This window comes from Dromiciops gliroides, chromosome 6 (genome assembly GCF_019393635.1).
Source record: "Dromiciops gliroides isolate mDroGli1 chromosome 6, mDroGli1.pri, whole genome shotgun sequence".
In the NCBI taxonomy this organism is placed as follows: Eukaryota; Metazoa; Chordata; class Mammalia; order Microbiotheria; family Microbiotheriidae; genus Dromiciops; species Dromiciops gliroides.
Window position 1 is genome coordinate 2,641,041 of NC_057866.1, and position 26,049 is coordinate 2,667,089.

The following is a 26,049-nucleotide window of genomic DNA, read 5'->3' on the forward strand; positions in this document are numbered from 1 at the left end:
AGGCCTAGGAAGTGAGGCAAGAGTGGGCCTCAGTTTCCTCACCTGTATGATGGAGAGGTTAGACTGGCCACTGAGGCTCATTCTGGCTGTTTGCAGGATCCTGTGCCCCTCCACTCCAGTACTGGGCTCCAGGCCTCTCTCAGGGAGGAGATGAAGCCTTCTGGCACCAGTCTTCATTCCCCGCATCATGCTGCCCCCCAGGAGAAAGTCCCCAGTCCTCTGTTCTGGCCCAAATGTATGTGGAGAGGACTTGGTTTGGTTCATCTGAGGAAAGACCCTGCAGAGACACTGGAGGAGAGAAATCGGGAGACGGAAAGGCCTCCAGTCCAAGACATGTGAGGCTGGAGGGAGGGAGCTGGGACGTGGGGAGGACTCACGGCAGCTGTGTTCGGGATCTGGAAGGGAATGTGGGAAGGAATGCGTTAGTAAGAGGAGGGAGCCAATGTGGGTGCTTGAGGGTGAGCAGGCTGCTGAGTCGTGGTGCTCCTAAGAGGAAGAAGTCCTTCTAGGAGGGGGAAGCAAGAGAAACTAGGAATAAGCCACAGGTAAAAGATCAGAGAAATGAAATACTGGGGAAAGCCAAGGAGAAGGACGAGGCCAGGCTGTGGAGGGTCTAACGCCAAATGGAAGGGTTTGTGATTTGGTTCCAGAGGGAACAGGGACCCTTGGTGGTGTTGGGTGACCTGGTCACACATGGACTTTAGGAAGGTCTCTTTGGCACCTTTCTGGAGAATTAGTTGGAAAGGAGAGAGACAAGTTGGAGGTTATTAGTTTGGTCAAATGGCAGCTCACTGGAGGTGGCCATGGAAAGGTAGGGACAGATAGATGGACAGATTCATGGATGGATGGATGGATGGATGGATGGATGGATGGATGGGCAGATGGACGAATGGATGGATGGATGGATGGATGGATGGATGGATGGATGGATGGATGGATGGATAAATAGATGCATGGATAGATGGATGGATAGATTGACGGATGGATAGATGTATGGACAGATGGACGAATGGATGGATAGATGTATGGACAGATGGATGGATGGATGGATGGATGGATGGATGGATGGATGGATGGATGGATGGATGGATGGATGGATGGACAGATGGAAGGATTGTTATGGAGGGAGAAACGACAATATTTGGCAACTGTTTAGATAGATGGAGAGAGGAGCCAAGGCTGATACCAACATTGGGAGGACGGCAGTGCCCTCAAAGGAATTTGGGAAGTTCAGAGGAGAGGATGGCTTGAGTGGGAGTGGGGTGGGGAGGTGTTGAGTTGGTGGTGTCTCTGGGACATTCAGTTTGAAATGTCCGGCTGTTAATGGGGCAGGACTTTAACTTCAGAGAGTGACTCAGGCTGGGTTTGCTGATCTGGGAGTGATCGGCAGAGGGGATAATTAAACCCATATGAGTGGATGAGATCATTGAGAGAGAAGGGAAGAGGGTCCAGGCCAGAGCTTTGAGGAATGCCCAGTTGGGAGGCTGGTGTGTGTGTGTGTGTGTGTGTGTGTGTGTGTGTGTGTGTGTGTGCACTCGAGCCCGCACCAGTGAGGGCTGCCCCCCCCTGCAGGAGGGCGCCTGTGCTTTCTGGGAGCCCCGGCCGGGAGGCTGGCGAGGGAGGTTTCAGGATGTTCATCAGACAGGGTTCCCTTTGTGTCTGGAGTCAGACAGTGAGCTGCACAAAGGAAATGCAGCCCAGGAGCCCGCGGGGTGGCAGAGGGGCAGGGGGCCAGCACTGTCACCTGGTAAGACCCCCCTTATTTTACAGAGGAGGAAACTGAGGCTTGGCTGAGGCTAGCTTTAGTCTGTCAGCTCTGAGAAGCTGAGTGTAGAGAGCCAGCGAATGGATGGAGGGAGGGAGCCAGAGCCCAAGGGGAGGCTGGCCTAGAGAGCCGCGGTGCCCTCCTTGACCACTAGAGGGCGGCATGGCCCCAAAGTCAAGCCTCCTGTGACTGGCGGCCCAGCCTGGAAATTCCGGCCGGGAAGAAGGAAAAAGCCCAGATTTCCTGGCAGGCCCCTGTCCCATTTGGGGCCCAGGGGTCCAGGCATCTTGTCCAGCCCTTAGAGCAGCTGGCATGCGAGGTGCCCCATAGCGCCCTGACAGTGCCCACCATGGAGGTTCAGAGTCAGGGGGAGGCAAGCAGCCCTACCCCATGCTTCATCCCCCTCAGCCCCCCAGACAGTCTCCCCACCCGCTCTCCCAGCCGCCCCCCAGCCGATCCTCCACCTTGGGCTGGGAGCTGCCTGGGCAAGGAGTGTCCGGCCCCCCAGGGGCCCTGGGAAGTCAGAATGGCTGGCCTGGTTTTCAGGAGAGTCCCCAGCTGGGCACATGGGAAACTCATAGACTGTCAGAGCTGGAAGAGTTTGTGGAGAGAGACCCCTGATTTTACAGAGAGGGAAACTGAGTCTTAGAGGGGCAGTCCCCAGAAGGCTTTGTGTGTGTCACACACACACACACACACACACACACACACACACACGCACTTGAAGAGTCCTCACAACAGCCCCAGTTTTCTTCATGCTTTAGCTCTGTGAAGCACTTCTTTCAACAAGATCCTGTTGGGGGGGTCTTGGTCCCCACTTTATAGGCCCAGAGGGCAGCACAGGCAGCCTGTGGCTGAGGACAGGGGTCTGTCTGCCAGGGCAGCTCCTCTAGCCTGGGCCACAAATGAATGGGGATGGGCAGGGCAAAGCATGAGAGGCGATGGGGTCAAAGCCACCGAGTGGCAAGTAGCGGGTGAGAGCTGGGATTGAGCACAAGGACAGCACTCTCTCCCCCAGCTGCATCAAGACCACCAGGACGTGTACCTGGCAGGAGCATCCTGGTCCCATTGCTCCATGAGGAAGCCTGAGGCCCGTGCTGCTGGCCTGGATCAGAGCTGCGGTGTCCTGTGTGTGCTGTGGGGTAAGATGGCTCTGGAGAGAGGCCGGTGGTCAGCAGAGCCTCAGTGGGGGGTCCCCTGGTGGCTCCCCACTGCTCAGCACGGTGCCTGACACATAGTAGGCACTTCATCGGTGTTGTTTGGTTGGGCAGTGCTCAGCTCTGCAGACCAAACCACCCAACCCCAGCAGGTGTCAGGTCCTGCACTCAGTTTCCCCATCATCCCACTCCCAAGAGGCTCAGGGATGAGCCAGTCAGCTTGCAGTAGCCGCTCTGGCAAATGAGTGTGCTAACAGCAAGTGTTCTGAAAGTCTGAAGCCTAGAGAAGTGGTGCTGTTGTGATACAGACTGAATTAATGAATACCGTTAATTAACGCTGACACCTCTGCTGTGTGACCGCAGACAAGTCTACCTTCCCAAGGAGAACCTGGCAGGGCTCAGCGGGCAGCCTGGCAAGCCATCTGAAGAGAGAGGAGTGATCTCGGCTCCCTTCTTGTCCCCTGGGAGACTGGACTTGTCTGGGGCTACCCAGGACCCCTGTTCCCTGGATGACCCCCCAAAGTCAGACACATTCCTTCTCTGCAGCTCTCCTCTGCCACTAACATTTCTTCAGTCACCAAAGTGTTTGGTTCTTTTATCACTTCCCCGGGTCCCCTCTGCTCTAAAATGCCAGAAGTGGGTGCTCCCACATCCCCTTCCATTATTCTCCGTTAACCAGGACATCCCAGCCCTGGAAGACAGGACCTCGTTGTTGGTGGGGGTGGGGCGGCCTCTGTGCTTCTTCCTGCCCCGACCTCCTAAGGCAGCTCCTCTCGGGGGGTCAGTTCCTCAGGAAATGAAAGGCCTTGGAGGGTGAAGGATACAAGAGCCGAGGGCTAGAGAAACACAAAAGCCGGCCACTCGTGTTCCAGTTTAGAAGGGGAAGGCTAGTCTGGGAGCCTGGACCCGTGTCCTACCTAACACCCCCTGTCTCGGGGCCCCAGGAGGGAGCCTGAGCTCTCTCTGATGGGAGCCACTGGGCCAGCAGGCACAGCCCCCAGTCTGCCCTGGACCTTGGAGGTACTGGGGATCCTTGAGAGCTCAGCCGGGGCAAGGGGACAGGGATACCCCATCATCTGGGGCCTCTCGCTCTCTTCCTCCCCTGCCCCAGAGGCTGCTGGGGGAGCGAGCAGATGCCTCCACATGCATTTCAGGCAGGCTGCCCGTGTGCAGCTGTCTGTCCCTGCCCTGGCTGGTGGGGGCCTATAGGTAGGTCTGTGGGCAGAACTGGGGAACTTCCTATCGAGAAGCCTCGGACGTGTTGCAGCTCAGAGCCCTGGCCTGGCGAGTGGGGGACCTGAGTTCCAGTCTCAGCTCTTCTGTGTATTAGCTGTGTATGCGTGACTTTGGACGCGGCCCTTCTCTCTCAGTTTACCCACCCATAAAACAAGGAAATTGAGGAAAGCTGACAGTTCCCTTTTTATGTCATGTTTAAAGTTTACAGAGCATTTCTACAAGTATTACCTAATAATAATAATTATAGCCAGCAAATAGCCCAGGCTCCTGCCCCACACTGCTGGGGGGGCTGATCAAGGGATCCTCATGGGCATAACTGTAGATTGGCATGACACTCGAGCCTCCTCAGTCCTGAGGCCACTCGGGCCTCTGCCCAGCTTGCTCTGGGACACCTGGGCTCCAGGAAGCTGGTGCTTAGAACAGGGGACCTGGTTCCAGGGATCTCCCGACCAGGACCCCATTTTCTCGGATCATGTCACCTGGGAAGGGGAATCAGATAGCAGTGGGGGGGTTGGGGATGACGCAGGAACGACACGATCCCCTGGGCTGCTTCAGCAGGCTCTGGTAACCCTCAAGGAACTCTCCCTGGTCCACCACACGGCTCACCTTCCTGGGGCATGGAATCCTTCAGTCGCCAGGCACAGAGCCCCCCCTGGCCAAGGCCTGAGACGCCCCTCTCCCCCCAGCCCTGTGAAGCCTTTCCAGCTTCCACATGCACCCAGCCTGGCCCCTGCCAGGTGCCCCAGCCATGGGTATGACAGGGTCTGAGAGGATGGAACCTTCCTTTTCTCCCATTTTCTCAGGTTTGTAAAAGTGTTTTCCTCAATACTGCTGAGAGGTCAGCAGTGCCAGGACTGTCAGACCCATCATACAGATGGTGAAACTGAGGCTGAGCAAGGCTGGAAACTCTGGGTCCAGGTTATCTTATATTTCATCGCAGACTGACCCTGTGACAGAGGCCTCGGGGCCAGCTAGCCCAGCAGTTCTCGCTGTATGTCCCACACCTCAGCACAGAAGATCATTCAACCCAAACCACCTGTCCCAACTCTACATCTCCCCCATCCGCACCATATTGCACCTCTAGGACCTGCCCTCCCCCTTTGATCTTGGGAGAGGGGAGGGTTCTGGGTCACAGGCTTAGAGCTGAAGAGACTAGAGAAGTCAAGTTCACACCCTCCCCATTTTGGGTTTAAGTTCCTGGGACCCAAGGGTGAAAAAAGGGAGTGCAGAGGGAGGGGGAGGGTAGTCAGAAGTAAAACACCTCTGAGGAGGAATAGGTAAAAAGAAGAGAGAGTAAATGTCATGGGAAGGGAGTGAGATGGAGGGAAATAGTTATGATGATCGATTATAATGGCAAAACATATGGTACCTACTTGGCCGGGCTTTTGTGAAGAAGATTCTCTGTCAAGTTTAAGGTACTATATAGAGGTTGTGATGAACAGGATACTATCAGAAAAACCTGGAAAGACCTACATGAACTGCAGCAGAGTGAGATGTACTGTATACAAAATAACAGCAATAGTAGGGGATGATCTGCTGGGAAGCACGTGGTTATTTTCAGTAAGGCAATGATCCAATATAACCCTGAAGGACTTATGAAGATTGCAGCCCATCTGCAGAGAAAGAACTGATAGTATCTGAAAACAGATGGAAACATATTTAAGAATTTTTTTTTCTTTTCCTCTTTGACAATTCCTTAATCTGAAGTTTGGGGTTTTTTTGACCATTTTCTCTCACAACTAGCTAATATGGGAATTTTTCCATGACTACTCATGTATAATTTATTTTGAATTGTTTGAGTTCTTGTGGGTGGGGGGGTGGGAATGGAGGGAGGAAGAGAAGTTGGAACACGAAGTTTTTAAAAAATTGATGTTAAAATTTGTTTTTACATATATTTTGGAAAATAAAATTCTATTCAAAGCAAAAAAAAAAAAATAAGTTCCTGGGACCCAGAGAGGGGAGCAGTGACCTGGGCATTAAGTAGCAGCCAGGATCTGAACCCAGCTCCTCTGCCTCCAAAGACTGCCCCACTTCCCACAGGAGTATGCCAGGGCCATAATTGTGTCCATTACCCAGGGCCCAGGGGCATCTTTGCTGCTTCCAGTCGTGTCGTTCTTCAAACTCGACACCTGGTTCAGAGGGTGCTGCCCATGTTTCTCTGAATTCCTCAGGTCACTGCCTTAGAGCACAGTGCAGACCCCTAGCCTCCTTCCATCATTCCAAGGTCACACTTTGTGCCCTTTGGCTGCCCATTGAGTGTAGCCGGGGTTGGTTATTCTGGGCACCTTCTTCCTGACACTGGTCCTCTTGGGAGATGTCCCAGTGTGGGGCACAGGGCCCACACCTTTGTGACCTTTCTCACATCCTTCATCTAACAGAGCAGGTGAGGCTCTCCGGACACCTCCCCCATGCATCTCACCTCAGACACTGAGCTTGGGCTCCTGGCCTGACAGGAGAAGTGTCTGTGCTGGGAGATGCTGCCCCATGGCTTCCTCTCCCTCTACAGCTGAGCTGCAACTTCCTTGGCTTTAAGATGAACCCCAGACCAAAGTTCATGGCTTCTTCCCTGGGTGGAGTGCGCTTGGCCAGGCAGGTGGTGATGGTGACCAGCTGAGTAAGGGGGCCTGTCCTCCCTGACCCGGGCCTGCCAGACCTGCATTCTCTGTTCTTCGGCTGGGTGTCAGGGTGGGGAGGGGCCTTGCGCACAGTTCAGACGGCCCCTTGGCTTTACACCTGGGGAAACTGAGGCCCAGAAGGGGGCGGACCTCCCAAGGCCACAGGGTGAGTTTGGTAGTGGGGCTGGAAGAGGCGTCTGGGGGCTGCCTTCATGTCCGGAGGTCCACTCTCTCTTCCCTGGTGAACCTGGGGACCATTTCACACCCATCCTTGGGTCAGTTGGCCACCCAACAGATCTCAGCACTTAGTGTGACTAGAAATCCATCAAGCAGCAAACCTTTATTAAGCACCACCCATGTGCCAGGCGTGGGACTGGGCTCTGGGGACCCGAGGACAAAGAATGAAGCAGTCCCTGTATGCAAGTACTTGGTGCCCGGAGGGGCTGATGCCAGGGGCATGACCACCCACCAATCCTAAATGCTTTGTAAGTGGGGCGCTTCTCCTCACTGTATTTGTAGCTGTTAGCAGGACAGGGGGGGGCACCCAGACCTCCTGCTCTTCCTCCTCCTCCTGCTGCCCTTGGGCTTCTCTGGGAACAGCTGAACAAATGTCTCTTGTCTTTCTTCTGTCTCCCCAGGGCTTCCTTTCCTTCACCCTGGTGTTCTTTGTGGCAGTGCAAGTGACCTTCTGGAGATACTGGGAGCCCTCCAAGGTGAGTGAAGCCTCCTCGCCTCCTCAGACAAGCTCTGGAGATTGGGGAGGGGGGAGGAGGACTCTGAGCTGGACTAGGGGTCTGCTTATAAATGGTTAACCGGCTCTCTGGGGCAAAGGGGAGAGATGTGCCCCTAACATAGTTTAATCTGCATCATTAATATTTTTCCATCACGTAGTGTTTGCTGATTTCTGAGGTGTAGGTGTTCACTCAGACAATGTACTAGTATGGGTGGGAGGACCCTTAGGTGCCTGGAAGCCACAAGGCCAGGAGAGGGCAGAAAACTGAGAGAGATGGAAAGACGGCAGAGGAGGAGAGGCCCGCACTTCTTCCCTCCAGCAGACCAAGGGGCTTCCTGGAGAAAGTGGCACCTCTAGGTCTAGTGACTCGGACAAGTCACAGTTGGCATGGAGGGGTAAGAGATATCAGAGAACACTGTGGCTGGAGGTGGCAAAGACCTGGGAAGCTTTGAGGAGGCCCAGGTGTCTGGCTCAGGGTGGGGTCAATGGGGGGCATAAGCACATCCTTACCCCCCACACACCTAGGGGCGGGACTTGCATCTTGACTTGGCTCCCAAGTCCTTCCTGGAACTGGGGATGGGCCCAAGGGCTCTAAGCCAGGACTCTGCAACAACAGACTCAGCTTCCTGCTGCAAAGCGGACAGGAGCGCCAGTTGGGGGAGGGGTGCCAGGCCCTGGGGGGCAGAGGACCCTCCTGGGGCACAGGCAGAACCCGTTCCCTGCTGCTTGGCAGCATTTCTGTCTTCTGGGGGAGGAAATGAAAGCTTGAGGAAATAATAACAATAATATTCATGAGGAGGATAATTGGAGAGATGGCAGCCATAGTGGAGAGGGGGAGGAGGGTGGGGAAGAGAGAGAGAGAGAGAGAGAGAGAGAGAGAGAGAGGAGGAGGAGGAGGAGGAGGAGGAGAAAGAAAAAGAGAAGAGGGAAGAAAGAACGAGAGGAGAAAGAAGAGAGGAGAGAGAGAGAGGGACAGACACAGAGAGAGACAGACAGAGACAGAGAGAGATAGAGAGATTTGGCCTCAAAGCCAGGAAGCCCTGAGTTCAAGCCCTGCCTGGATGACCGTGGGCATGTAATCTCTCTTTGCTCTGGGCAGCCAAGACCAGAAGTCAAGGAGCAATCACTGCCCTGCCCTGGTAGAGGGAGCTTCCTGCCCAGGAGTCCCCTCTCTCAGTGAGATCCCAGTCCCAGAGCCCAGCCCCAACCTGTGTAAAGTTCATCGCTCCCATTTCTAGAGCATTTTGAGGGTTACAAAGCTTTTCCTCACAACAGCCCCATTGCACAGGAGGGGTCAGCATGTGATTCCAGACCTGGGGATAGAGGCTAGATTAAAGCACATGCAGTTTGGTTGTTAGCCACGCTTGTATGTGGAAGGTAGAGCGTAGGAACCTGCACAGTGGGATGATGTCCCTCATCTATTCATTTTTGTGGAAAAGTCCAAAGGATTCTGAGGGGCCAGGAGAAAGCACAGTGCTTCAAATGCACACGATGCCTATGAGACTTTACTGGCAAAGCTCTTGGAAATGGGTTCTAAGGGTAGAAGATCCCCTTGAGAGGTTAAACAGAAAGGAGACCTTCTAACCTTAAGTCAGATACAGGCTGGGGGTGGAGATGTCAGTTCTGCTAGGAGGCAGAGGAGGAAGACTAAAAGGCAGGCAATGGGTTCTCATTAGCAGACTGTTCTATGTTCTAAGAAAATGTGGACACCCAGGGGGCTAGGGGCTCTAGGAACCGGCAGAATGTCCCCTTCTTATGCAGAGAAAGCAAGTGTCCCCGACTATGATGACTGAGTGTTTGAGAGCCCTGCCATTCTTAAAGACCTGAAGCTTTGCCTCTAGTCCCTAAACTAAAAGAGAGATGGCAGTGACCACCCCTCTTACAGAGCAGAGGCAGCCCCTCAGCTGTGGTCTCTAGAGGCTGATGTCTGAGAGGTAGAAGACAACCGAGAGGGCACACCTGAAGGGGAGCAGTCTGAGTCGGGGTGGCCTGCCCACACACAGTCATATGTGATCCCTCTATGTGTGTGCCTGGGGTCAGGCCACACCTGGGGGGGGTGTCCCCCAGGTGGGTAGTTGGGGGAGAGGAGAGAAGAGTCTTCAGTTATCCAGCTTGCTTGCTCTCTCTCACGCTCGCTCTCTCTCACTCTCTCACTCTCTTGCTCGCTCTCTCTCACTCTCTGTCTTGTTCTCTGTCTCACTCTCTCTCTCATTCTCTCGCTCTCTCTTGCTCTCTGTCTCTCTCACTCTCTTGATCTCAGTCTCTCTCTCGTTCTCTCGATCTCTCCAACCCCCTCTGTCTCTGTATCTCTGTCCCTCAGTTTCTGTGTCTCCCTGTCTCTTGCTATGTCTCTGCCTCTCGCTTTCCATACATGTCTCTCTGTTTCTATCTCTTCTCTTGCTGTCTCCTCCCACTTACTCTCTGCCTGTCTCCCCCTTTCTGTCTATTTGTCTCTTTGTCTCTGTCTCTGGTGGCTGGAGTGGAAATCAGGGAAATCAAGGTGGGGGTAGAGAAGACACCCTTGTACATCTCTGAGTTTGTGCCAGGGAAGACAAGGAGAGCTGGCCTGGATCTGTCACATGCCCTGGCTTTCAGAGGAAGGATAGGCAGAGTCCCATGGAAAGTCAGCCCAGGAATGTGGGGAAGATTACAAGAAAAACCTTCCAAAGGTACACATTCAGATAAGAAGGAAAGTCTGAAACAAACAGGCAAAAGGAGGATGCCGCTAGCCAGGCCCGGCGTTTATGTGTGTTTACAAGGTGTGTGTGGAAGGTAGAAGCAGGGCAGGTGGCAGGCGGCAGACATGAGAGTGTGGCCCATCCAGTGAGCCCGTGAGGAGAGACAGGGACAACGAGGAGACCAGAGAAGGGCTGGGACAGTTGCCTGAGGTAGATGGGACAGTTGGGGTGGCTGGAACAAGGAAAGCAGGGCTCTCAGATTCCCCTCCTATTCTGTCCTCTCAGCCAAGAAAAAGGCCTTTTGGACTGAAGAGGCCGGCCCGGGATGAAAGAGGCTCCCGAGGCTGCCCTGCAGGGCCCAGATGAAACACTACTAGGTCCTGGAGGCATGGGAGCTGGGGGCTGACATCTTGGAAAGGTCCCAGAGGACAGGAAATGTTCTGGGGGCTGCAGAATGAGAGATGCCCCCAACCCAAAGAGGAGGAAAAGAAAGCCTGCAAACTCTGGGCCAGTGAACTCGCCACCTGTAGGACCTGCTCTTGATGACTGGCCAACGTCTAGGAAAGTCCCAAGAGGCACCACTGAGACCAGGTCCCCGTAAGCGAGGCTGAGCCATCAGAGCAGGAGGTGCCCAGGTGCTAGCAGAGCTCGGGGGGGGGGGGGGGGCTGGGACTGGCTGAACTGGAAGACCCGACAGTCATTAATGGCTCCCTGTCCCCTCAGAAGGCAGCCTCCAGTAGAGCGCTCAGAGCTCAGAGCTCGGCCTTACAAAGCACTTTGCAAATGGCATCTCTCTTGGTCTCACAACCACCGGCGAGGTTGATGCTCTTAGGACCCCCATTTTCTAGCTGAGGAAACTGAGGCAGGCTAAATGATTTGTCCAGGGTCACCGGCTAGTAAGTGTCTGAGGCTGGATTTGAACTTGAGCCTTCCTGGCTCTACCCATTGTGCCACTTTGATGGATGGATGAATGGATGGATGGACCAGAAGCAATCAGTGGGATTGTCCCGGGGAGCCACTGGAGGCTTGATGTAAAGAAATGCACTGTGAGAGGGGTCCCGGATGGACTGCAACCCCAGCAAAGACCACTTGGGATGCTCCCAGATGCAGCCAGTCCTCCTGGGCCCCCTGGGGGCGGGTCCAGGGCTGGCACTGCCCCTGGTGCCCAGCTGCTGCTGCACAGGACCCACCCTGGGACTCCTCAGGGTGGTTCCGCTGGCCTTCTTGGCTCTTCTTGGCCACTCTGCAGCACATAAGGGATCAATCAGGACTCCCCGTGACTCATCTAAGCCTCATGATGGTCCTAGCCCCCATTTTATAGAAGAGGAAACTGAGTTTCCCAGAACAAACAGGAGTGGTCAGGTGTCCCAGAAACAGGGCTTCCTTGCTGACCAGCCCCTGTCCTCTGTGAGCAGCAACAGGATCTGCCCAGGGAGGGAGGGAGAGAGGGAGGCCTGCCCTTAGCCCCATCTCAGTCTGCGGCCTGAGGCTGCTCCCAGGCAGATGGGGGTGGGGCGCTCAGGAAATGCTTGGGGCGAGGAGGGGGGAGCAGCAGCTGTGGGGCCAAATTCTTCCTGACACACTCACTCTCCCTAAAAAGATGCTTCTACAGAGAGAAGCGTTTCCTCCTCCCAACTTCCCCTCCCTCTCCCCCATGATCCTTCACCAAGGAGCCAAGGAGAGGTGGGGCCTGGCCTTCTGTCTGGGCCCCCTCCCCCAAAACACGTGCAGACACATGTAATAAGACACACTCGAATAAATGTAGACATTCAAACATACACGCATGCACGAGACACATGTGCACGCAATGCATGGGGCACATACATGGCATGCACACATGCTGTATGCTTGTGCAAACACACGTGTGCAAACACACATGCATGCACACTGTGCAGCACCATGCAGATATACCATATTCCAGTGCACGTGTGCATGCTGCACAGACAAGCACATAAATACACGTGTGTGTGCACTTATGTGCACAGACACCCATACACAGGCATCTACACAGCTGGCCACAGCTGCTCCTGGAAAGCCCAGCGAGGGCCCGGGGCAGGAAGGAAGGCTGTGGACAGGGAGGACGGAAGCAGACAGATAACCCTGCAGATTTACTGACCCGAGAAGCCCAGCCACTGCCCGCGTCACAGGCTCCTGCACATCCCCTTCCGGGAGGGGTTCCTTTTTACCCAAAGTTTACACTGAGGGAGCTCATAGAGCGTCAAGCTTTGGCCGAGGCGTGAACCTTCTTTGGGGTTCAGTTTCCCTATTTGTACAAAGGGCGGGCACTGTGTGGTCTCTAAGGTATTCAATGCCTGGAACATAGAAGGTGCTTCAAAAAGCCTTGCTTGGCGACTTGGCTTCCATGGGCCTTCACCTCCATGAGGTTTTGAGCCCAGCCCAGAACAAGAACCTCAGGGACGCTGCCAGTCCTAAAACCCATCTCTGGGCTTGTTCTGTGCTGGGGGTGGGGAGGGGCTCTTCTTCACATCCCCCACCCCCTCACACAATTAGGGTTTCATTCGCCTGATAAGGTCTGGGGGCACTGTCCTTGGCCTCCCTACCCCAGCCTTCCGGGCACAATTTGCAGAGGTCCTGCCTGTCCTTCCCCTCCTCATCAGAGCCCAGGGGTCCAGAAGGGAAGGGGAAGGGGAAGGGAGGGGGAAGGGAGGGAAGGGGAAGGGGAAGGGGAAGGGGAAGGGGAAGGGGAAGGGGAAGGGAGGGGGAGGGAAGGGAAGGGGAAAGGGAAGGGAGGGGGAGGGAGGGAAGGGAAGGGAGGAGGAGGAGGGGAAGGGGAAGGGGAAGGGAGGGGGAGGGAAGGGAAGGGAGGGGGAGGGAGGGAAGGGGAAGGGGAAGGGAGGGAGAGGGAGGGAAGGGAAGGGAGGAGGAGGAGGGGAAGGGGAAGGGGAAGGGAGGGGAGGGAAGGGAAGGGGAAGGGGAAGGGAGGGGAAGGGGAAGGGGAAGGGAGGGGGAGGGAGGGAAGGGGAAGGGAGGACCTCTGTGGGTGCCCATGCCTCCTGCCCCTCTACCCAAATGTTCTCTGCAGCCTCATGAGACCTCCATTCAGTCTTCCCTAACCCTACTCTACACCTGCTGGACCAAAGGAAGCCCTGCTCTCTCCTCTGTGGTCTCAGGGCATCTCCCTCCCACTTGCTCCCTTCCTGGCCTAGGTGAGGACCCCCAGACAGAGCACTTCAGCTACTAATGAGGATGCTGGCCAACTTTTTAGCAAGGCCAGGACCACAGCACTCCTTCCTCCTGCCCACCAAGGCAATCTTACATCTAAGAAAAAGGATCTCTTAACTTTTCTCAGTAGATGCACCCTCTGAGTCCATTAGGCAGTTGGTTGGTCAGTCAGTCGGTCAGTCAACAAACGTATTAATCATTAACTCTGGCCTGGTTATTTTGGATTCATTCATTCAACAATCATGTTTGGAAGATGTTTTTTTTTTTTTAGTCACTTGGGAGGTCAGGTGGGTGGTACAGTGAATACAGCACTGGGCCTGGAGGCAAGAAGACCTGAGTTAAAATCCAGCCTTAGACACTTCCTCCATGTATGACCTTGGGCAAGTCACTTCCCCTGTTTGTCTCAATTGTAAAGTGGGTATCATAATAACACCTCTCTCCCAGGGTTGTTGTGAAGGACAAATGAGGTAACAATTGTAAAGCTCTTGCCTCAGTGCTTGGCACATGGCAGGCACTATAGAAATGCCAGTTCTTATTTATCATCATTATTATCAATAAGGAATAAGCTTTGGGGATATGAAGACAACTGCCTGCCCTCGGGGAGATTACACTGTACCGAAGGGAAGCTCTCCTAGCAGATAAGTCAGCATCTCTCCTAGACAAGGCCACTGCCTAACTGCCTTGGTGCCAGGCTGAGGGGGTCAGGACTGGCACTAGAGCAGAGCTCTCCATGGCGGAGGTGGGGAGGGAGCCCATAGCAGGCCTAGACTCCTTCCACAGTGGCCAGCCCCAGGCAGGGGCAGCTCACCCCTCTCCCACCTTGGTCCCTGAGCTGCCCTTTGCTCCTGTGTTTTTTTAATATCTAATTGCTATAGCTGTTGGCAACAGTTTGGGCCATGTGCGTGTTATTGATTTATTAATAGTATTTACTGGTAGTGGATTGACTGCGTGTCTCCCTAACTTCTCATGGTCTCAGGCTGTGGTAGAGGAAGCAGGGAGGGAGCTTCAACATGGTGGTCAGTGCAAGCAGGAGGAAAGCCCGAGGAGAGGAGGGGAGGGGAGGAGAGGGGAGGGGAGGACAGGGAGGGAGAGGAGAGGAAGAGGAAGAGGAAGAGGAAAAAGGGAAGGGAGGGGAGGGAAAGGAGAGGAGAGGAAGAGGAAGAGGAAGAGGAAGAAGGGAAGGGAGGGGAGGGAAAGGAGAGGAGAGGAGAGGAAGAGGAAGAGGAAGAGGAAAAAGGGAAGGGAGGGGAGGGAAAGGAGAGGAGAGGAGAGGAAGAGGAAGAGGAAGAGGAAAAAGGGAAGGGAGGGGAGGACGGGGAGGGAGAGGAGAGGAAGAGGAAAAAGGGAAGGGAGGGGAGGGAAAGGAGAGGAGAGGAGAGGAAGAGGAAGAGGAAGAGGAAGAGGGGAAGGGAGGGGAGGGAGAGGAGAGGAGAGGAGAGGAAGAGGATAGAGGAAGACATTCAATTCCATTGGTTGCCATGACTTGAGGGTGGTCCACGTTAAAATGAACTCTACAGCTGCCACAGGGCAACTGGGTGGCACAGTGGATAGAGCACCAACCCTGGATTCAGGAGGACCTGAGTTCAAATGTGACCTCATACACTTAACACTTACTAGCTGTGTGACCCTGGGCAAGTCACTTAACCCCAATTGCCTCCCTTCCCCCCCAAAAAAGAATGACTTTGAGGAAGAGTTTGCACTAGACCCTCCCTGAAGGAGCTCAAGGCAAGGTCCATTGTCTAGGTATGGTTTGATTCTATCAGTCCTTCACTGAGCTAGACATTTCTTTTGTTCCCTTGGGTTTGCCCCAGATCAAGGAGAGCTAGACTTTTTTTTGGGGGGGGGTAGGGTAAGGACTGAGGAACGTGTCTCTGGATCCCCCAAGAAACCTATTATTCATCATTATTTTCTCACAGACCCTCATTACAGAAGGAAAGCATTCCTGGGTGGATGTCATGAGCAAAGGCTCGGAGGTGGGAATATGCCTGGCATGTGAGGGGGAGGAGCTGAGCCTGGAGGGGCGAACCAGCCCAGGGAGCTGAAGCCAGGGAAGCTATGGCCCACCTGGAATGCCAGGCTGAGCCTGCAGGCATTTGTCTGACTGGGATGTCTTGTGTGCATGGGCTGGGGGTTTGATGGGCAGGCAAAGCTTCTGGGACTTGTTGTGGGAAGAAATGGGGGCCACCCTGAGGTTTGGGGAGAGAAGGATTGGGGAAGCAATGGAGGAAAACTTGGGAAGGGCTTGGGAAATCCCCAGGGTTCATTCATTCGTGTATTCATTCATAGAATATTGAACCCACCCTAGGCCTGGAGACCTTGTGGGCAGCCAAGGAGACAAAGCAGAAGGACCCCTTGGGTTTGCCTGCAGAGCCTGAAATCTAGGAGGGAAATCAGCCGTGGGCAGCTGAGAGGAGGCTCAGGGTCCTGAAGGGCCCTTTCAGACTGGGGTGACCTGAGCCGCTTCCTCTTGACTGACACAGGGCTCACCTCCCCCTCCCCCATCCTGGACCTTTGGGGTCCTCTTATGAAACCCTTTCATTTGGCACAGGGGGAAACTGAGGCCATATAGGGAAACAGGGGCAGGACCAGCACTCAAACCTGGGATCCTCTGCAGTGTACCAGGCTAGCCCCCAGGAGTGGACAGTCCCCCGATGAGGGGCCTGACCCAGCCTGGGCAGGGGGCGGGGTAGGGGAGGGGTCTCACCCAGGGAACAGTGGGCACAGATTCCAGCTGTGAGAGTGGTCTTTATGTAGGGTCTGAGAGCCTGCTTCACCCTGGGGCAGGAGCACTCCTGGGGGGGAGGGCCCTACAGGGGGAGGAAGCCTGGGCCTACGAGTGTTATGGGGCAAGATGAGATGTTCTCACCTCAAGCGTCCCCTTCCTCTCTTGGCTGTCTGGCCCATTGATTTCTGCCTGGCAGGAACGCAGCCTGGGCTCTGTGCCCAGAGCTCGAGGATCAATAAGAAGTCAGGGTAGAACGGTCCTCCCATTGGCTGGCCCAGCCAGAGAAGAAGGGGGAGGGGCAGCCACATTGCCCTTTCCTGTTCTATTGAGGAGGAAAAAGCCCCGGGGCCCCTTGTCTCTCCCCCGCCCCAGCTGACCATCATCCTGCCCTGTGGCCCAGGCGTGTCTCAGACATGCCAGTCTGCTGTCTGGGTGAAATGCCCACCTGCCTACCTCACCCAGAAGAACCTGCCTGGCGAGGAACACCACTCTCTTTCCTTCGCCCCGTGGGCCTGGTACTGTGCCCGAGGACAAGCCTGAAGAGGGGCCGTAGACGCAGATTAGTATAATGTGAGAGTGGGGCAGAGACAGCACCAGGCAGAGCGCGCCAGGGAGATGAGAAGTGAGAAGAGGAGCCTTACACGGGTCGGTCGGGCATAGACTCAGACATTGCTTCTCTGACACCATCGCCTGGGATCCTCACAACAGCCCTGGGAGGTGGGGATTATCATGGTACCCTTTTACAGATGAGAAAACCAAGTAATTGACTTGCCCAAGGTCACACAGCTAGTAAGAGTTTGGGGAGGAATTTGAACTCATGCCTTCCTGACTCCAGGTCCAGCCCTCTATTCACTAGAGCACCACCTAGCTGCCCAAGAAAGATGGATTTCATGGGGGGGGGGGGAGGGGGTGCAGGGAGGGCGTCACAGAGGAGGCAGCGCCTGAGCTGGGCCTCAAAGAATGAGGATTTCAGTAGGTAGAAGGTGAAGGCCAGACATGGGCGGGTGACACGCCCGGTCAGGAAGGGAGAGGGCAGGACACGCTTGCAAATGGCACCAGGCTGGGCCTGTCTCCTTCTTCATAATATCATGAGTGAAATGAAGGTCAGCCGGGGCACAAGCTCTGAGCCCAGTCACTTTATTAGCAGAGCATGAATTTGCCCCAAACTAGAAGGCCGATTCATAGATGGGGAAGACTCTGATTGGTCACAAAATCAGAGTCGGGGGTGGGGGTGGGGGGGGTGGGGGGGATGATTGACAGGCCCTCGGGAACCAGGGGCCAGCAACAATCTCTGCTTCCATCTTGTTGCTAGAAATTCTGAGTGAGTGAGTGAGTGAGTGAGTGAGTGAGTGAGTGAGTGAGTGAGTGAGTGAGTGAGTGAGTGAGTCCTCCTGCAAGAATAACTAACAGCAGAGTGACCGCGGCTTCAAGGACAGCTAGTGGCACAGAGACAATAGCTTTCTTTTCATTAAAGTGGTTTACCCCAGAGAGGAGCCTGCACCTCATAACTGATCTCAGAGAAACTTACCTGATTATGCAGAACAGTCAAGAGACAGAACAGAATCGATTCCAAACGAGAATCAAAGCGACTTTCTCAATTTCCTAATAAGATGTGATCGTTGCTCAGTCCCTTCAGATGGTGATGAAGATGAGGATGATGTTGGCGATGGGGATGGCATAGTGGGCCAGGGATGAGAGAGAGGAGCTGCTGTGTGCGCCGGGGCAGATGAGGCTCTTTGGCGGTGATGATGGGGGTGGGCAATGGTGAGAAGGGGGAGGAGACTGCGGGAACAGAGGGAGTCGCCAGCCTCACCACCTTCCTGCTGGGGTCCCTTTCACAGGTAGAGAACACCGTGCTTGACACCTATGACCTGGCTTATGAACAGGCGATGAGGAACGCCTCCGATGTCTGGAGGCAGAAGCTGGTGGCCATCCATGACACGGTGAGTTCTGGGTCGGCTGAAGATGAGCTTTGCATTGGGAGGGGTCTGGGGAGGATAGAGAGGGAGGAGTCCATGTCAGAAATGGACACCACAACATTTAGCTCCCTTATCACTAGATCTCTCACCCCTATTCCTGGCCCTGCTCCTTCTATCACACAGGGGTCCTATGACCTCTGACTGCCAGCTTTCTCCAGCCTCGGGCCAAGAGCTGCATCATCTCCCTAAGTAATCTTTCCTGCCTTCGGTGGGCAGCGCGATGACAGGCCAGCCTCGAGTCTCAACAAAGGCATCCTTCTCTTTCTGAGTCCCTGGGAGAGAGGCTGGTACCCTGCTCAGGGGCTTGGCAGCAGCTGCTGCCTGCCTGCCCTGACAGATCTCTGTTCTGCCTTCCTGTTGGTGCTAACAACCCTCTGTCAGTCATCGATTCACAAAATCACTGAATGTCATGCTCGGAAGGATCCTTGAGAACCATCAGGTCTAACTGAGCTCCCACCAGGAGCCCCTTCTAATACCTCCCTGACAAGTGGGCCGCTAACCTCCCCAAGATTCAATTGTTCCAGCATTTATTAATCCCTTGGTGCATGCCAGGTGTGGAGAATGAGAATCAAAAGTGAGACAGTCCCACCCTTAAGAGGAGCTTCTGTTCTGACTACGGATGACCCCTGCAGATGACCCCTGCGGATGACCCGTCTCACTTGCTAGTGTGGGTTGGCTTCCTGTTCTCAGACCCAGAGTTGGAAAGGAGGAGGGAGGGCAAGGCCGGCGGATGACCATTCTCTTCCTGGCTGCCCGTGGCACTCCCTGGTGCCCCTCCCCCATTTGGGGCTCCTATCCCTAAATTTCCTTCTCAGTGGCTGAGCCGAGGGTGTGTGACCCTGCCCTCCAGCTGACAGGATCTCTCCCAGTTGCACCCGCCCCAGCCGGCCCACTGCTGACCATGCCCCAGGGAGGGCCCCAGTGTAAGCACGGCCTCACCCTGCAGGATAGGAAGCAGGACTCAGAAATGGGAAGGGCGTCACATTGGAGGCCTGGCTCCCTCCTCCAGTCTCCCTGTGACCCTGGAAAGTCTTTCCCTGTCTCTGAAATGAGGAGAGTGAAGGGGGTGTCAAGGCTTGAGGGGAGATGCTCGTGACAGGGCCCGGTGGAGTTCCAGGCTCTGGGCATGGGCAGTGGCACTGGTGGGGAAGGAGAGTGGTCAGTGCTGTCCCTCCTGCTGGCCGGCGGCCAGGCAGCTGCAGACCCCTTTCCGGCCATCCCTCACTGGGGTCTCTGCCATTTCCAGTTTGGCTGCTGTGGAAAGAGCTCACCTCTCAGCTGGCTTGGACAGGAGGAGAAGGACTTGTGTGGGGCAGACCAGCAGAGAGAGGTAGGGACGAGGCCCGGTCAGCTGGGAAGGGGGAAGACCTTGGGCCTGGCTTGGAGGGGAGGAGCATAGGGAGGATTCCCACCTGGCCTTGGCAGCCCCCCCGGGGAGGGAGTGCAAGTATGCCCCCTTTTTACAGATGAGGAAACTGAGGCTCCAGGGCACTGGGTGACTTGCCCAGGGCCATACAGTGAGTGAGGGATGGAGGCAGGACCCAAAACCGGGTCTCTGACCCTGTGCCTCAGTTTGAAGCATGAATGGCTCCCTGGCCTCTGTCCTGGCTGCCCATCCCCGAGAGGGGACCCAGCCCCAGGGGTCAGGGGCTTGGGCCCAGCCGTTGCAGCCTCTCCTGCACCCCTGCAAGGGGTCGCCTGAGGCCACTACCTGCCAATTCGCGATTCCACCTGCCACCGGGCCAGTACACCCTGCCATGCAGATGAAGTCTGCCGCTCTGTACCTTCCGGCCCTTTCCCCTGGCTCCAGACAGTGACTTCTGTGGCCAAGAAGACAGACTAAGCCCCCTCCCCAGGAAGTCTTCCCATTCCTGCAGACAGTTATCACCCCCCTTGATCCCCAGCCCGACCCCATGGGAGGCATCTCTCCTGAGGCTAAGCGGCTCATTTCTGTGAGCTGCGCCCCCCCCCCCATGGGCCCTTCTCTGCCCTGCATGGGAACTGCATGTTCTGATGACCTAATGCCTGCCCAGTAAGTGCCTGGCACATCTCAGCGAAGCAGCAGCCCCAAGGGCTGGCTGCTCCCTATGCCCCCTGCCCAGGTCCCAGCGGAGGTGGGTGGCTGAGGGTTCTCTTAGTCATCAGCAGGCTGTAGCAACAGCAGGGCTGGCACCTGCGGGGGCTGTCTGGGGACCCCGTTTTCTGGAATGCTAGTCTTGGGTCACAGCCACAGGTCAGGCTCCGGGCAGGACATGGGACATGGGGAGTCAGGGTGGGGAGGGAGCGGGAAGGGGGGGGCCTGATCCTCCCACAAGGTGGGAATGTGGAGGGGGTCTGGCTGGCTCAGCCTGTTTCTCTCCCTTCAGGGATGCCTCCAGGAGATCAGAAGCTTTGTGAGGGAGTACCTAAGATTCGTCAGCCTCCTGCTCGGCATTACCCTGGCCTTTGTGGTATGCACTCTGCCCCTCCTCCCCCCACTGGGGAGAGATGTGACCCTGTGGGACAGGGGTAGGGACAGGCTTGGGCTTCGAAGATGGCTCACCTTCTCCTTGCCCAGGAAGAAGGCCCGTGACCACCCACTCCCATTCCCACTGTCCGGGCCTTCTTGCCCTCGGGGGGGGGGGGGACCCTCTAAGTGAAGGAGGGATCATCCATCAGACTCAATGCCTGCATGTTACAGATAGGGAAACTGAGGCCCACGCAGTGTGTGATTCACCCCAAGCCACAGAGGGAATCAGGTCCTCTGACTGCCAATGAATGACTCCTGCTCTGACACTCACTGTGTGTGTGTGTGTGTGTGTGTGTGTGTGTGTGTGTGTGTGTGTGTGGTATGTGTGAGTGTGTATCTGTGAGTGTGTGCGTGAGAGTATGTATGCGTGTGTGAGTGTGTGTGTTAAGTGTTATGTGAGTTTACATGTATATGTGTGTGAGTATGTACATGTGAGAGTGTGTGTGGATATGTGTGTGGGTATGTGTGAATATGCATGTGTGTGAGTGTGCATGTGGGCATTGTGTGGGTGTGTGAGTACATGTGTGTGTGGTATGTGAATATTTGTGTCTGTGGGTATGTGTGAATATGCATGTATGTGTGTGTGAGTATGCGTGTGTAAATATACATGTGTATTGTATGAGTGTGTATGTGTAAGAGTGTGGGGGGTATGTGTGAGTATGCATGTGTATAAGAGTGTGTGTGTGCATTGTGTGGGTGTGTGTAAGTATGTGTGTATTTGTGGGGGGTATGTGTTAATATGCCTATGTGTGAGTGCATGTGTGTGTGTGCATGTGTGAGCCGCTCACCTCCCTCCTCGGCCGCCACAGTTCCCTCCTCTGTAAAAGGAGGACCGACCTGGACTTGCAAGTCCCTACGGCTCCCCCCAGTCCTCCTGGAGCAGGAGAAATGGCAAATGAGTTGGGAGGGCAGCCGTGCCCAATTCCAGGCCCTGGCCAGGGCTCTGCTGCTGCCTCCCTGCCTCCCTCCCACACTCCCCAGCCTAAGGGCTCCTTCCTAAAGAAGGCTCCTGGAGTGGAGAGGCGGGAGGGCCTTCCACCGATGGCCCAGTCCAGCCCCCAGAGGGTCTTGCCCCAGGAAGGCCCAAGGGAGGGAGCAGCAGAGGCCAGAGCCTCCAGCTCAAGGCCTGTCCCCCTCCTTGCTGCCCCTCCCGCCAGGGCCGGCCCCTCACTCTCCGTCTGTCTCCTTCCCTTAGGTTTATGGAATGTTTCTCACCTCCTTCCTCTGGCTGACCATCCATCACGGCAGGAACCTGGCCCGAAGGGGCCAGTACACCCTGACCCCCCAGTAGGGTCTGATGTTGGGGGGGTCTTCTTTCCTTCCTTCAGCTCCCCGGGAGCCTGCCTGAGGATGGCAGCAGCCGGCCCTTGCAGGGGCAGCCCCCCAGGAGGCTGCTGGGAGTGGGAGTCAGCCACCATGCCCTCCCCAGGTGACCCAGGACGGCCTCTCTTCTAGGACCCCCAGCTTCCTCATCTGTCAGGAACAGTGACCCCTCCACTCTACCTCTGAGGACTTTTAGGAGAAAAGTGTTGGGAAGCTGAACAGTCACTATTGGGGCCCAGCCCCTCTGCCCTCCTCTGTCCCCCTCCTCTCCCTCACCCTGAGTTCCCGACAATCCAGCGACCACCCTCAGTGCCCTAGAGCAGGGAGTCTTCACTTGGGATTCCTGGGCCCCTGGAGGGGCCTTGTAACTTGTCACCTTCTGACAACTGTACTTCAATAGAAATCATTTCCTTTGTGATTTTATGCATTATTATTGATATTGGTATTATCTGCATTGAAACCTGATGGTGAGAAGGGGTCCCTGGGCTGAACCGGCCCGCCAGAGAGGGCCATGACAGAAAAGGATGCTGCGGGACCTCTGTTCTAGGATCCCCCCAACTTCTCAGGTAGAGGGGGCCCCAAGTCCACAGCTCCTCAAAGGGCCCCTCCCCTCCTCTTCCTCATTCAGACAAAGCCAGCTGTCAGCCACTCACACCAGAGGAGAACTCAGCCATCTCAAGAAAAGGGAAGCTTGGTGACCAGCTCTGGGCCTGAATCGTTCGTGTCAAGCTCCCATCTCTGATGCAGCCACAGCATCCATTTGGGAGCATACTCGCACAACCAGGGGCTCTAGAAGCCCTCCCTCTTCTAAAGATCTTTCAAAGATATAAATAACATGGTTTACTGATGCCTTTCGGCCTCTTCTCAGAACCATTTCCTTCCCCAACCCCCCTGGGACAGAGTAAAAGCAACCTCTGTGGGAAGCTGGCCTGGTAGTGGGCATCTGCCACCCTCTGCCCTAGAGTCCCCAGCCTTTTCTCCTCTAAGACATGCCTCAGTGTCAGTTATTCAGCCCGTTCCCCTTCATCTCTTCATTTCCACCGTCGCAGTCGGTCTCTCCTTGGTTCTTGGCCCCTGCTCGCTTGGCTCTGCATCAGTTCATAAAATCGTCCCATGTTTCTCTGGATCCCTCTCCATTCCTCACCACAAATAACACCCCATTATACTCGTATGCCATAGTTTCTTCAGCCCCTCTGAACTCTCAAGTTCTTAGATTTGGGGCCAGAAGGGATCTGACAAGCCATCCAGTCTAACACCCTCATTATATAGATGGGGGAAACGGAGGCCCAGAGGGATTAGGGGGTCACACAGATAGTGTCAGAGCCAAAAGTCAGACTTGGGACCTCTCATTTTTAATCTAGAATTCTTTTTTTAAAATGTATTTTATTGGGGGGGGGGGCAATGATGGTTAAGTGACTTGCCCAGGGTCACACAGCCAGTAAGTATCAAGTGTCTGAGGCTGGATTTGAACTCAGGCCCTCCTGAATCCAGGCCGGTGCTTTATCCACTGCACCACTAAGATGCCCCCTAATCTAGAATTCTTAAAAGTAAGTTTCAGTTCTGAAGCAAGCAATAAAAACAATTGGGGAGATACAGGCCTGAATAGAAAACAAACCGAAGGAATGAATAATAGAAGATGGTCAGTCAGATAGCAACAGGGAGGGCTTTTGAGGGTCAGGAGAATTGGGACAAATTCTGGTCACATTGTTCCCAGTTCTTTGCTATCACAAAAAGAGTACCCCATGAGGATTTGGGTACCTGCTAGACCTTTGTTTCTGCCCTTGACTTCCCCAGGGTTCGTGCATATTTGTAGGGACACTGGCTCAATGGGAGTGGACAGCATGGCCTCTTTAATTGAGTGATTCTAGATGGAAATCCGCAATGGCTGGACCCCTTCGGTGAATCAATGGGCCATCCTTTCCATGGCCCCACCACCATGACATTTCTCCTACCTTTGTTATTTGGGGCACGTTTTCACGGATCTTTCACAGCTCGCAAATAGTCTCTTGGAAACTGTTCCTACCTTTTAACCGCTTGTCTGAGCAGGTTCTTGCAGGAGAGCCACTCTCCATGTGCAGGTCGTCACAATTCTGGGGGTGTCTATTGGGTTTGCCGACCACCTCTGTCTTTTATTCCCTATCAGTTGCTGGCACAGAATATTGCTGTGTCTGTTGTTGGTAAGCAAGCCTTGAATGCCTGCTCTTTGTGTCATTGTGTAATAGAGGTCGATACATTAAAAAGTTCAAGAGATAGCCATACACACCCTAATACACATCCTTTGAAATTTCATTAGGTGTGATATATCTGTTTCATTCGGTACTGGCTGTGAGTCCCCTTAATTTTTGAATCTCGATGTTGTCACCTTTGAGTGCAATCTTTTAAAAAGATGGGGACTAGGGCAGCTAGGTGGCGCAGTGGATAGAGCACCGGCCCTGGAGTCAGGAGGACCTGAGTTCAAATCCAACCTCAGACACTTAACACTAGCTGTGTGACCCTGGGCAAGTCACTTAACCCCAATAGCCTCACTAAAAAAAAAAAAAAGATGGGGACTCATCAGTTAGGGCAGCTAAATAAGCCTGATACGTGGGTACAGTGGCATGTCAATATGCCATAAGAGACCACAAATGCAAAGAATGCAGAGAGACATGGGAAGGCTCACCCAACTGAGGCACAGTGAAGTAAGTAGAGGCAGGACAGCGATGGCAGCAATGCACTACCCTCCAAACAACCAGTAACGAATATTATCGAATCACAAAGGACAAGAAGAGACCATGCCCACTCCCTCAGAGAGGAGGCCCATAGGTGGAACAGTGCACATAGGGGAAGATTTGAGGGGGTGGTAAATTGATTACTTTTGCTGATTTCTCCCCACTTGAGAACTGTGGCCATGGAACTATATTGGAGAAGCTGACAGCACAAAGTTAGACCTGGGCTCTCCCTTGTAAGAATTGGTTGTGTTGGGGCAGCTAGGTGGCGCAGTGGATGGAGCACCAGCCCTGGATTCGGGAGGACCTGAGTTCAGATCTGGCCTCAGACACTTAACAATTACTAGCTGTGTGACCCTGGGCAGGTCACTTGACCCCAATTGCCTCACAAAAAGAAAAAAAAAAAAAAAAAGAATTGGTTGTGTTTTGGGGACCCCATCTTGGTTAATATGAGAAAGCCTCAGGCACGCCCTGGCTCCCTCCGCCCAGCAGGGGTACACAAAGGAAACCCCATGCCCCAGCTGGCCTAGGGCACTGCCCCTAGGGGTGCCAACAAATTAGCTTGGGGTATGTGGGTGGTTGGCCCAGGTTTCCTGTAAGAGAAGGGTTTTTTATTGGGGGGGGGGTAGAGGAAAAAGGAGGAGGAGGAGACGAGAAGAGAAAGAGAGAGAGAAGAGAACATAGCAGGAGGGGAGAGAGTTAAATTCGGATGCACAGGGGGATAAAGAGAGTTAAACACAAAGCAGCTGAGTCCAGTGGGCGAGTTTACAGGTCGGATTTCCTGCTTTTCTTTGTCCTTATTTCTAAATTTGTTCTCATCAATAAAACTTGGGTTTTTTGTGTTTTTCTTGAAACGAAGCTTTTAAATCTTGTTTCTTATCAGTCTGGGAGAAACAGTTGGGGAGGAGACAGTGTGGAAGAGAGGAGGCTCAGGGCCTAGAGGTCCCCCATTGTTTTCTGAGTTCCAATATTGCAGCCAGCCTCCCAATTAACTCTTCCCATATTAAATTTGGCCCTTACAGATTGGTGGCCTGTACGGGGCTTAACGAACCTGGGGGATCTTTTAAAAACCCCTTACACCCTACTGGCAGTCCTCCGTGGAGGAAGAGATGATGGAGCAGGGAGCCCCTGGGGAGCACCCAGAGAGGCACTCAACATCACCATGAAGTCTGGAGGTGTCACAACATCTGAAGCAGGGATACCGTCACAGCTCCTGACTGACAGACTCCACAGGCCCTCCCTTTGGCATCTCCCTGGAGAGGATCCCTGCTCCCAGGAGAAGGGCCCAGGAAGGCTGGGATCAGGCAGGCTACAGTAGCCCAGTGGAGTCAGAAAAGATGGTGGGATTGCCTGGAGGTGTCAGGAGAACACTTTGATGGTCACATGCACCCTTATGGGAAAGCAGCCCGGAGCCAGCCAGAAGGATGGCCTGGGAACAGTC

General features: G+C 54.6%; 1 protein-coding gene across 1 annotated transcript in view; it reads left to right on the forward strand.

Moving 5' to 3' along the window:
- TSPAN32 (tetraspanin 32) overlaps positions 1–24,852 on the forward strand; it is a 43,759-nt gene extending 18,907 nt beyond the window's left edge. Inside the window, 5 exon segments of the mRNA XM_043972030.1 lie at positions 7,412–7,486; positions 17,934–18,035; positions 19,318–19,401; positions 20,438–20,521; positions 21,776–24,852. Of these exon segments, the coding sequence (XP_043827965.1) occupies positions 7,412–7,486; positions 17,934–18,035; positions 19,318–19,401; positions 20,438–20,521; positions 21,776–21,871 (441 nt within the window). The 3' untranslated portion in view covers positions 21,872–24,852.
- Positions 24,853–26,049: the final 1,197 nt, after the last annotated feature.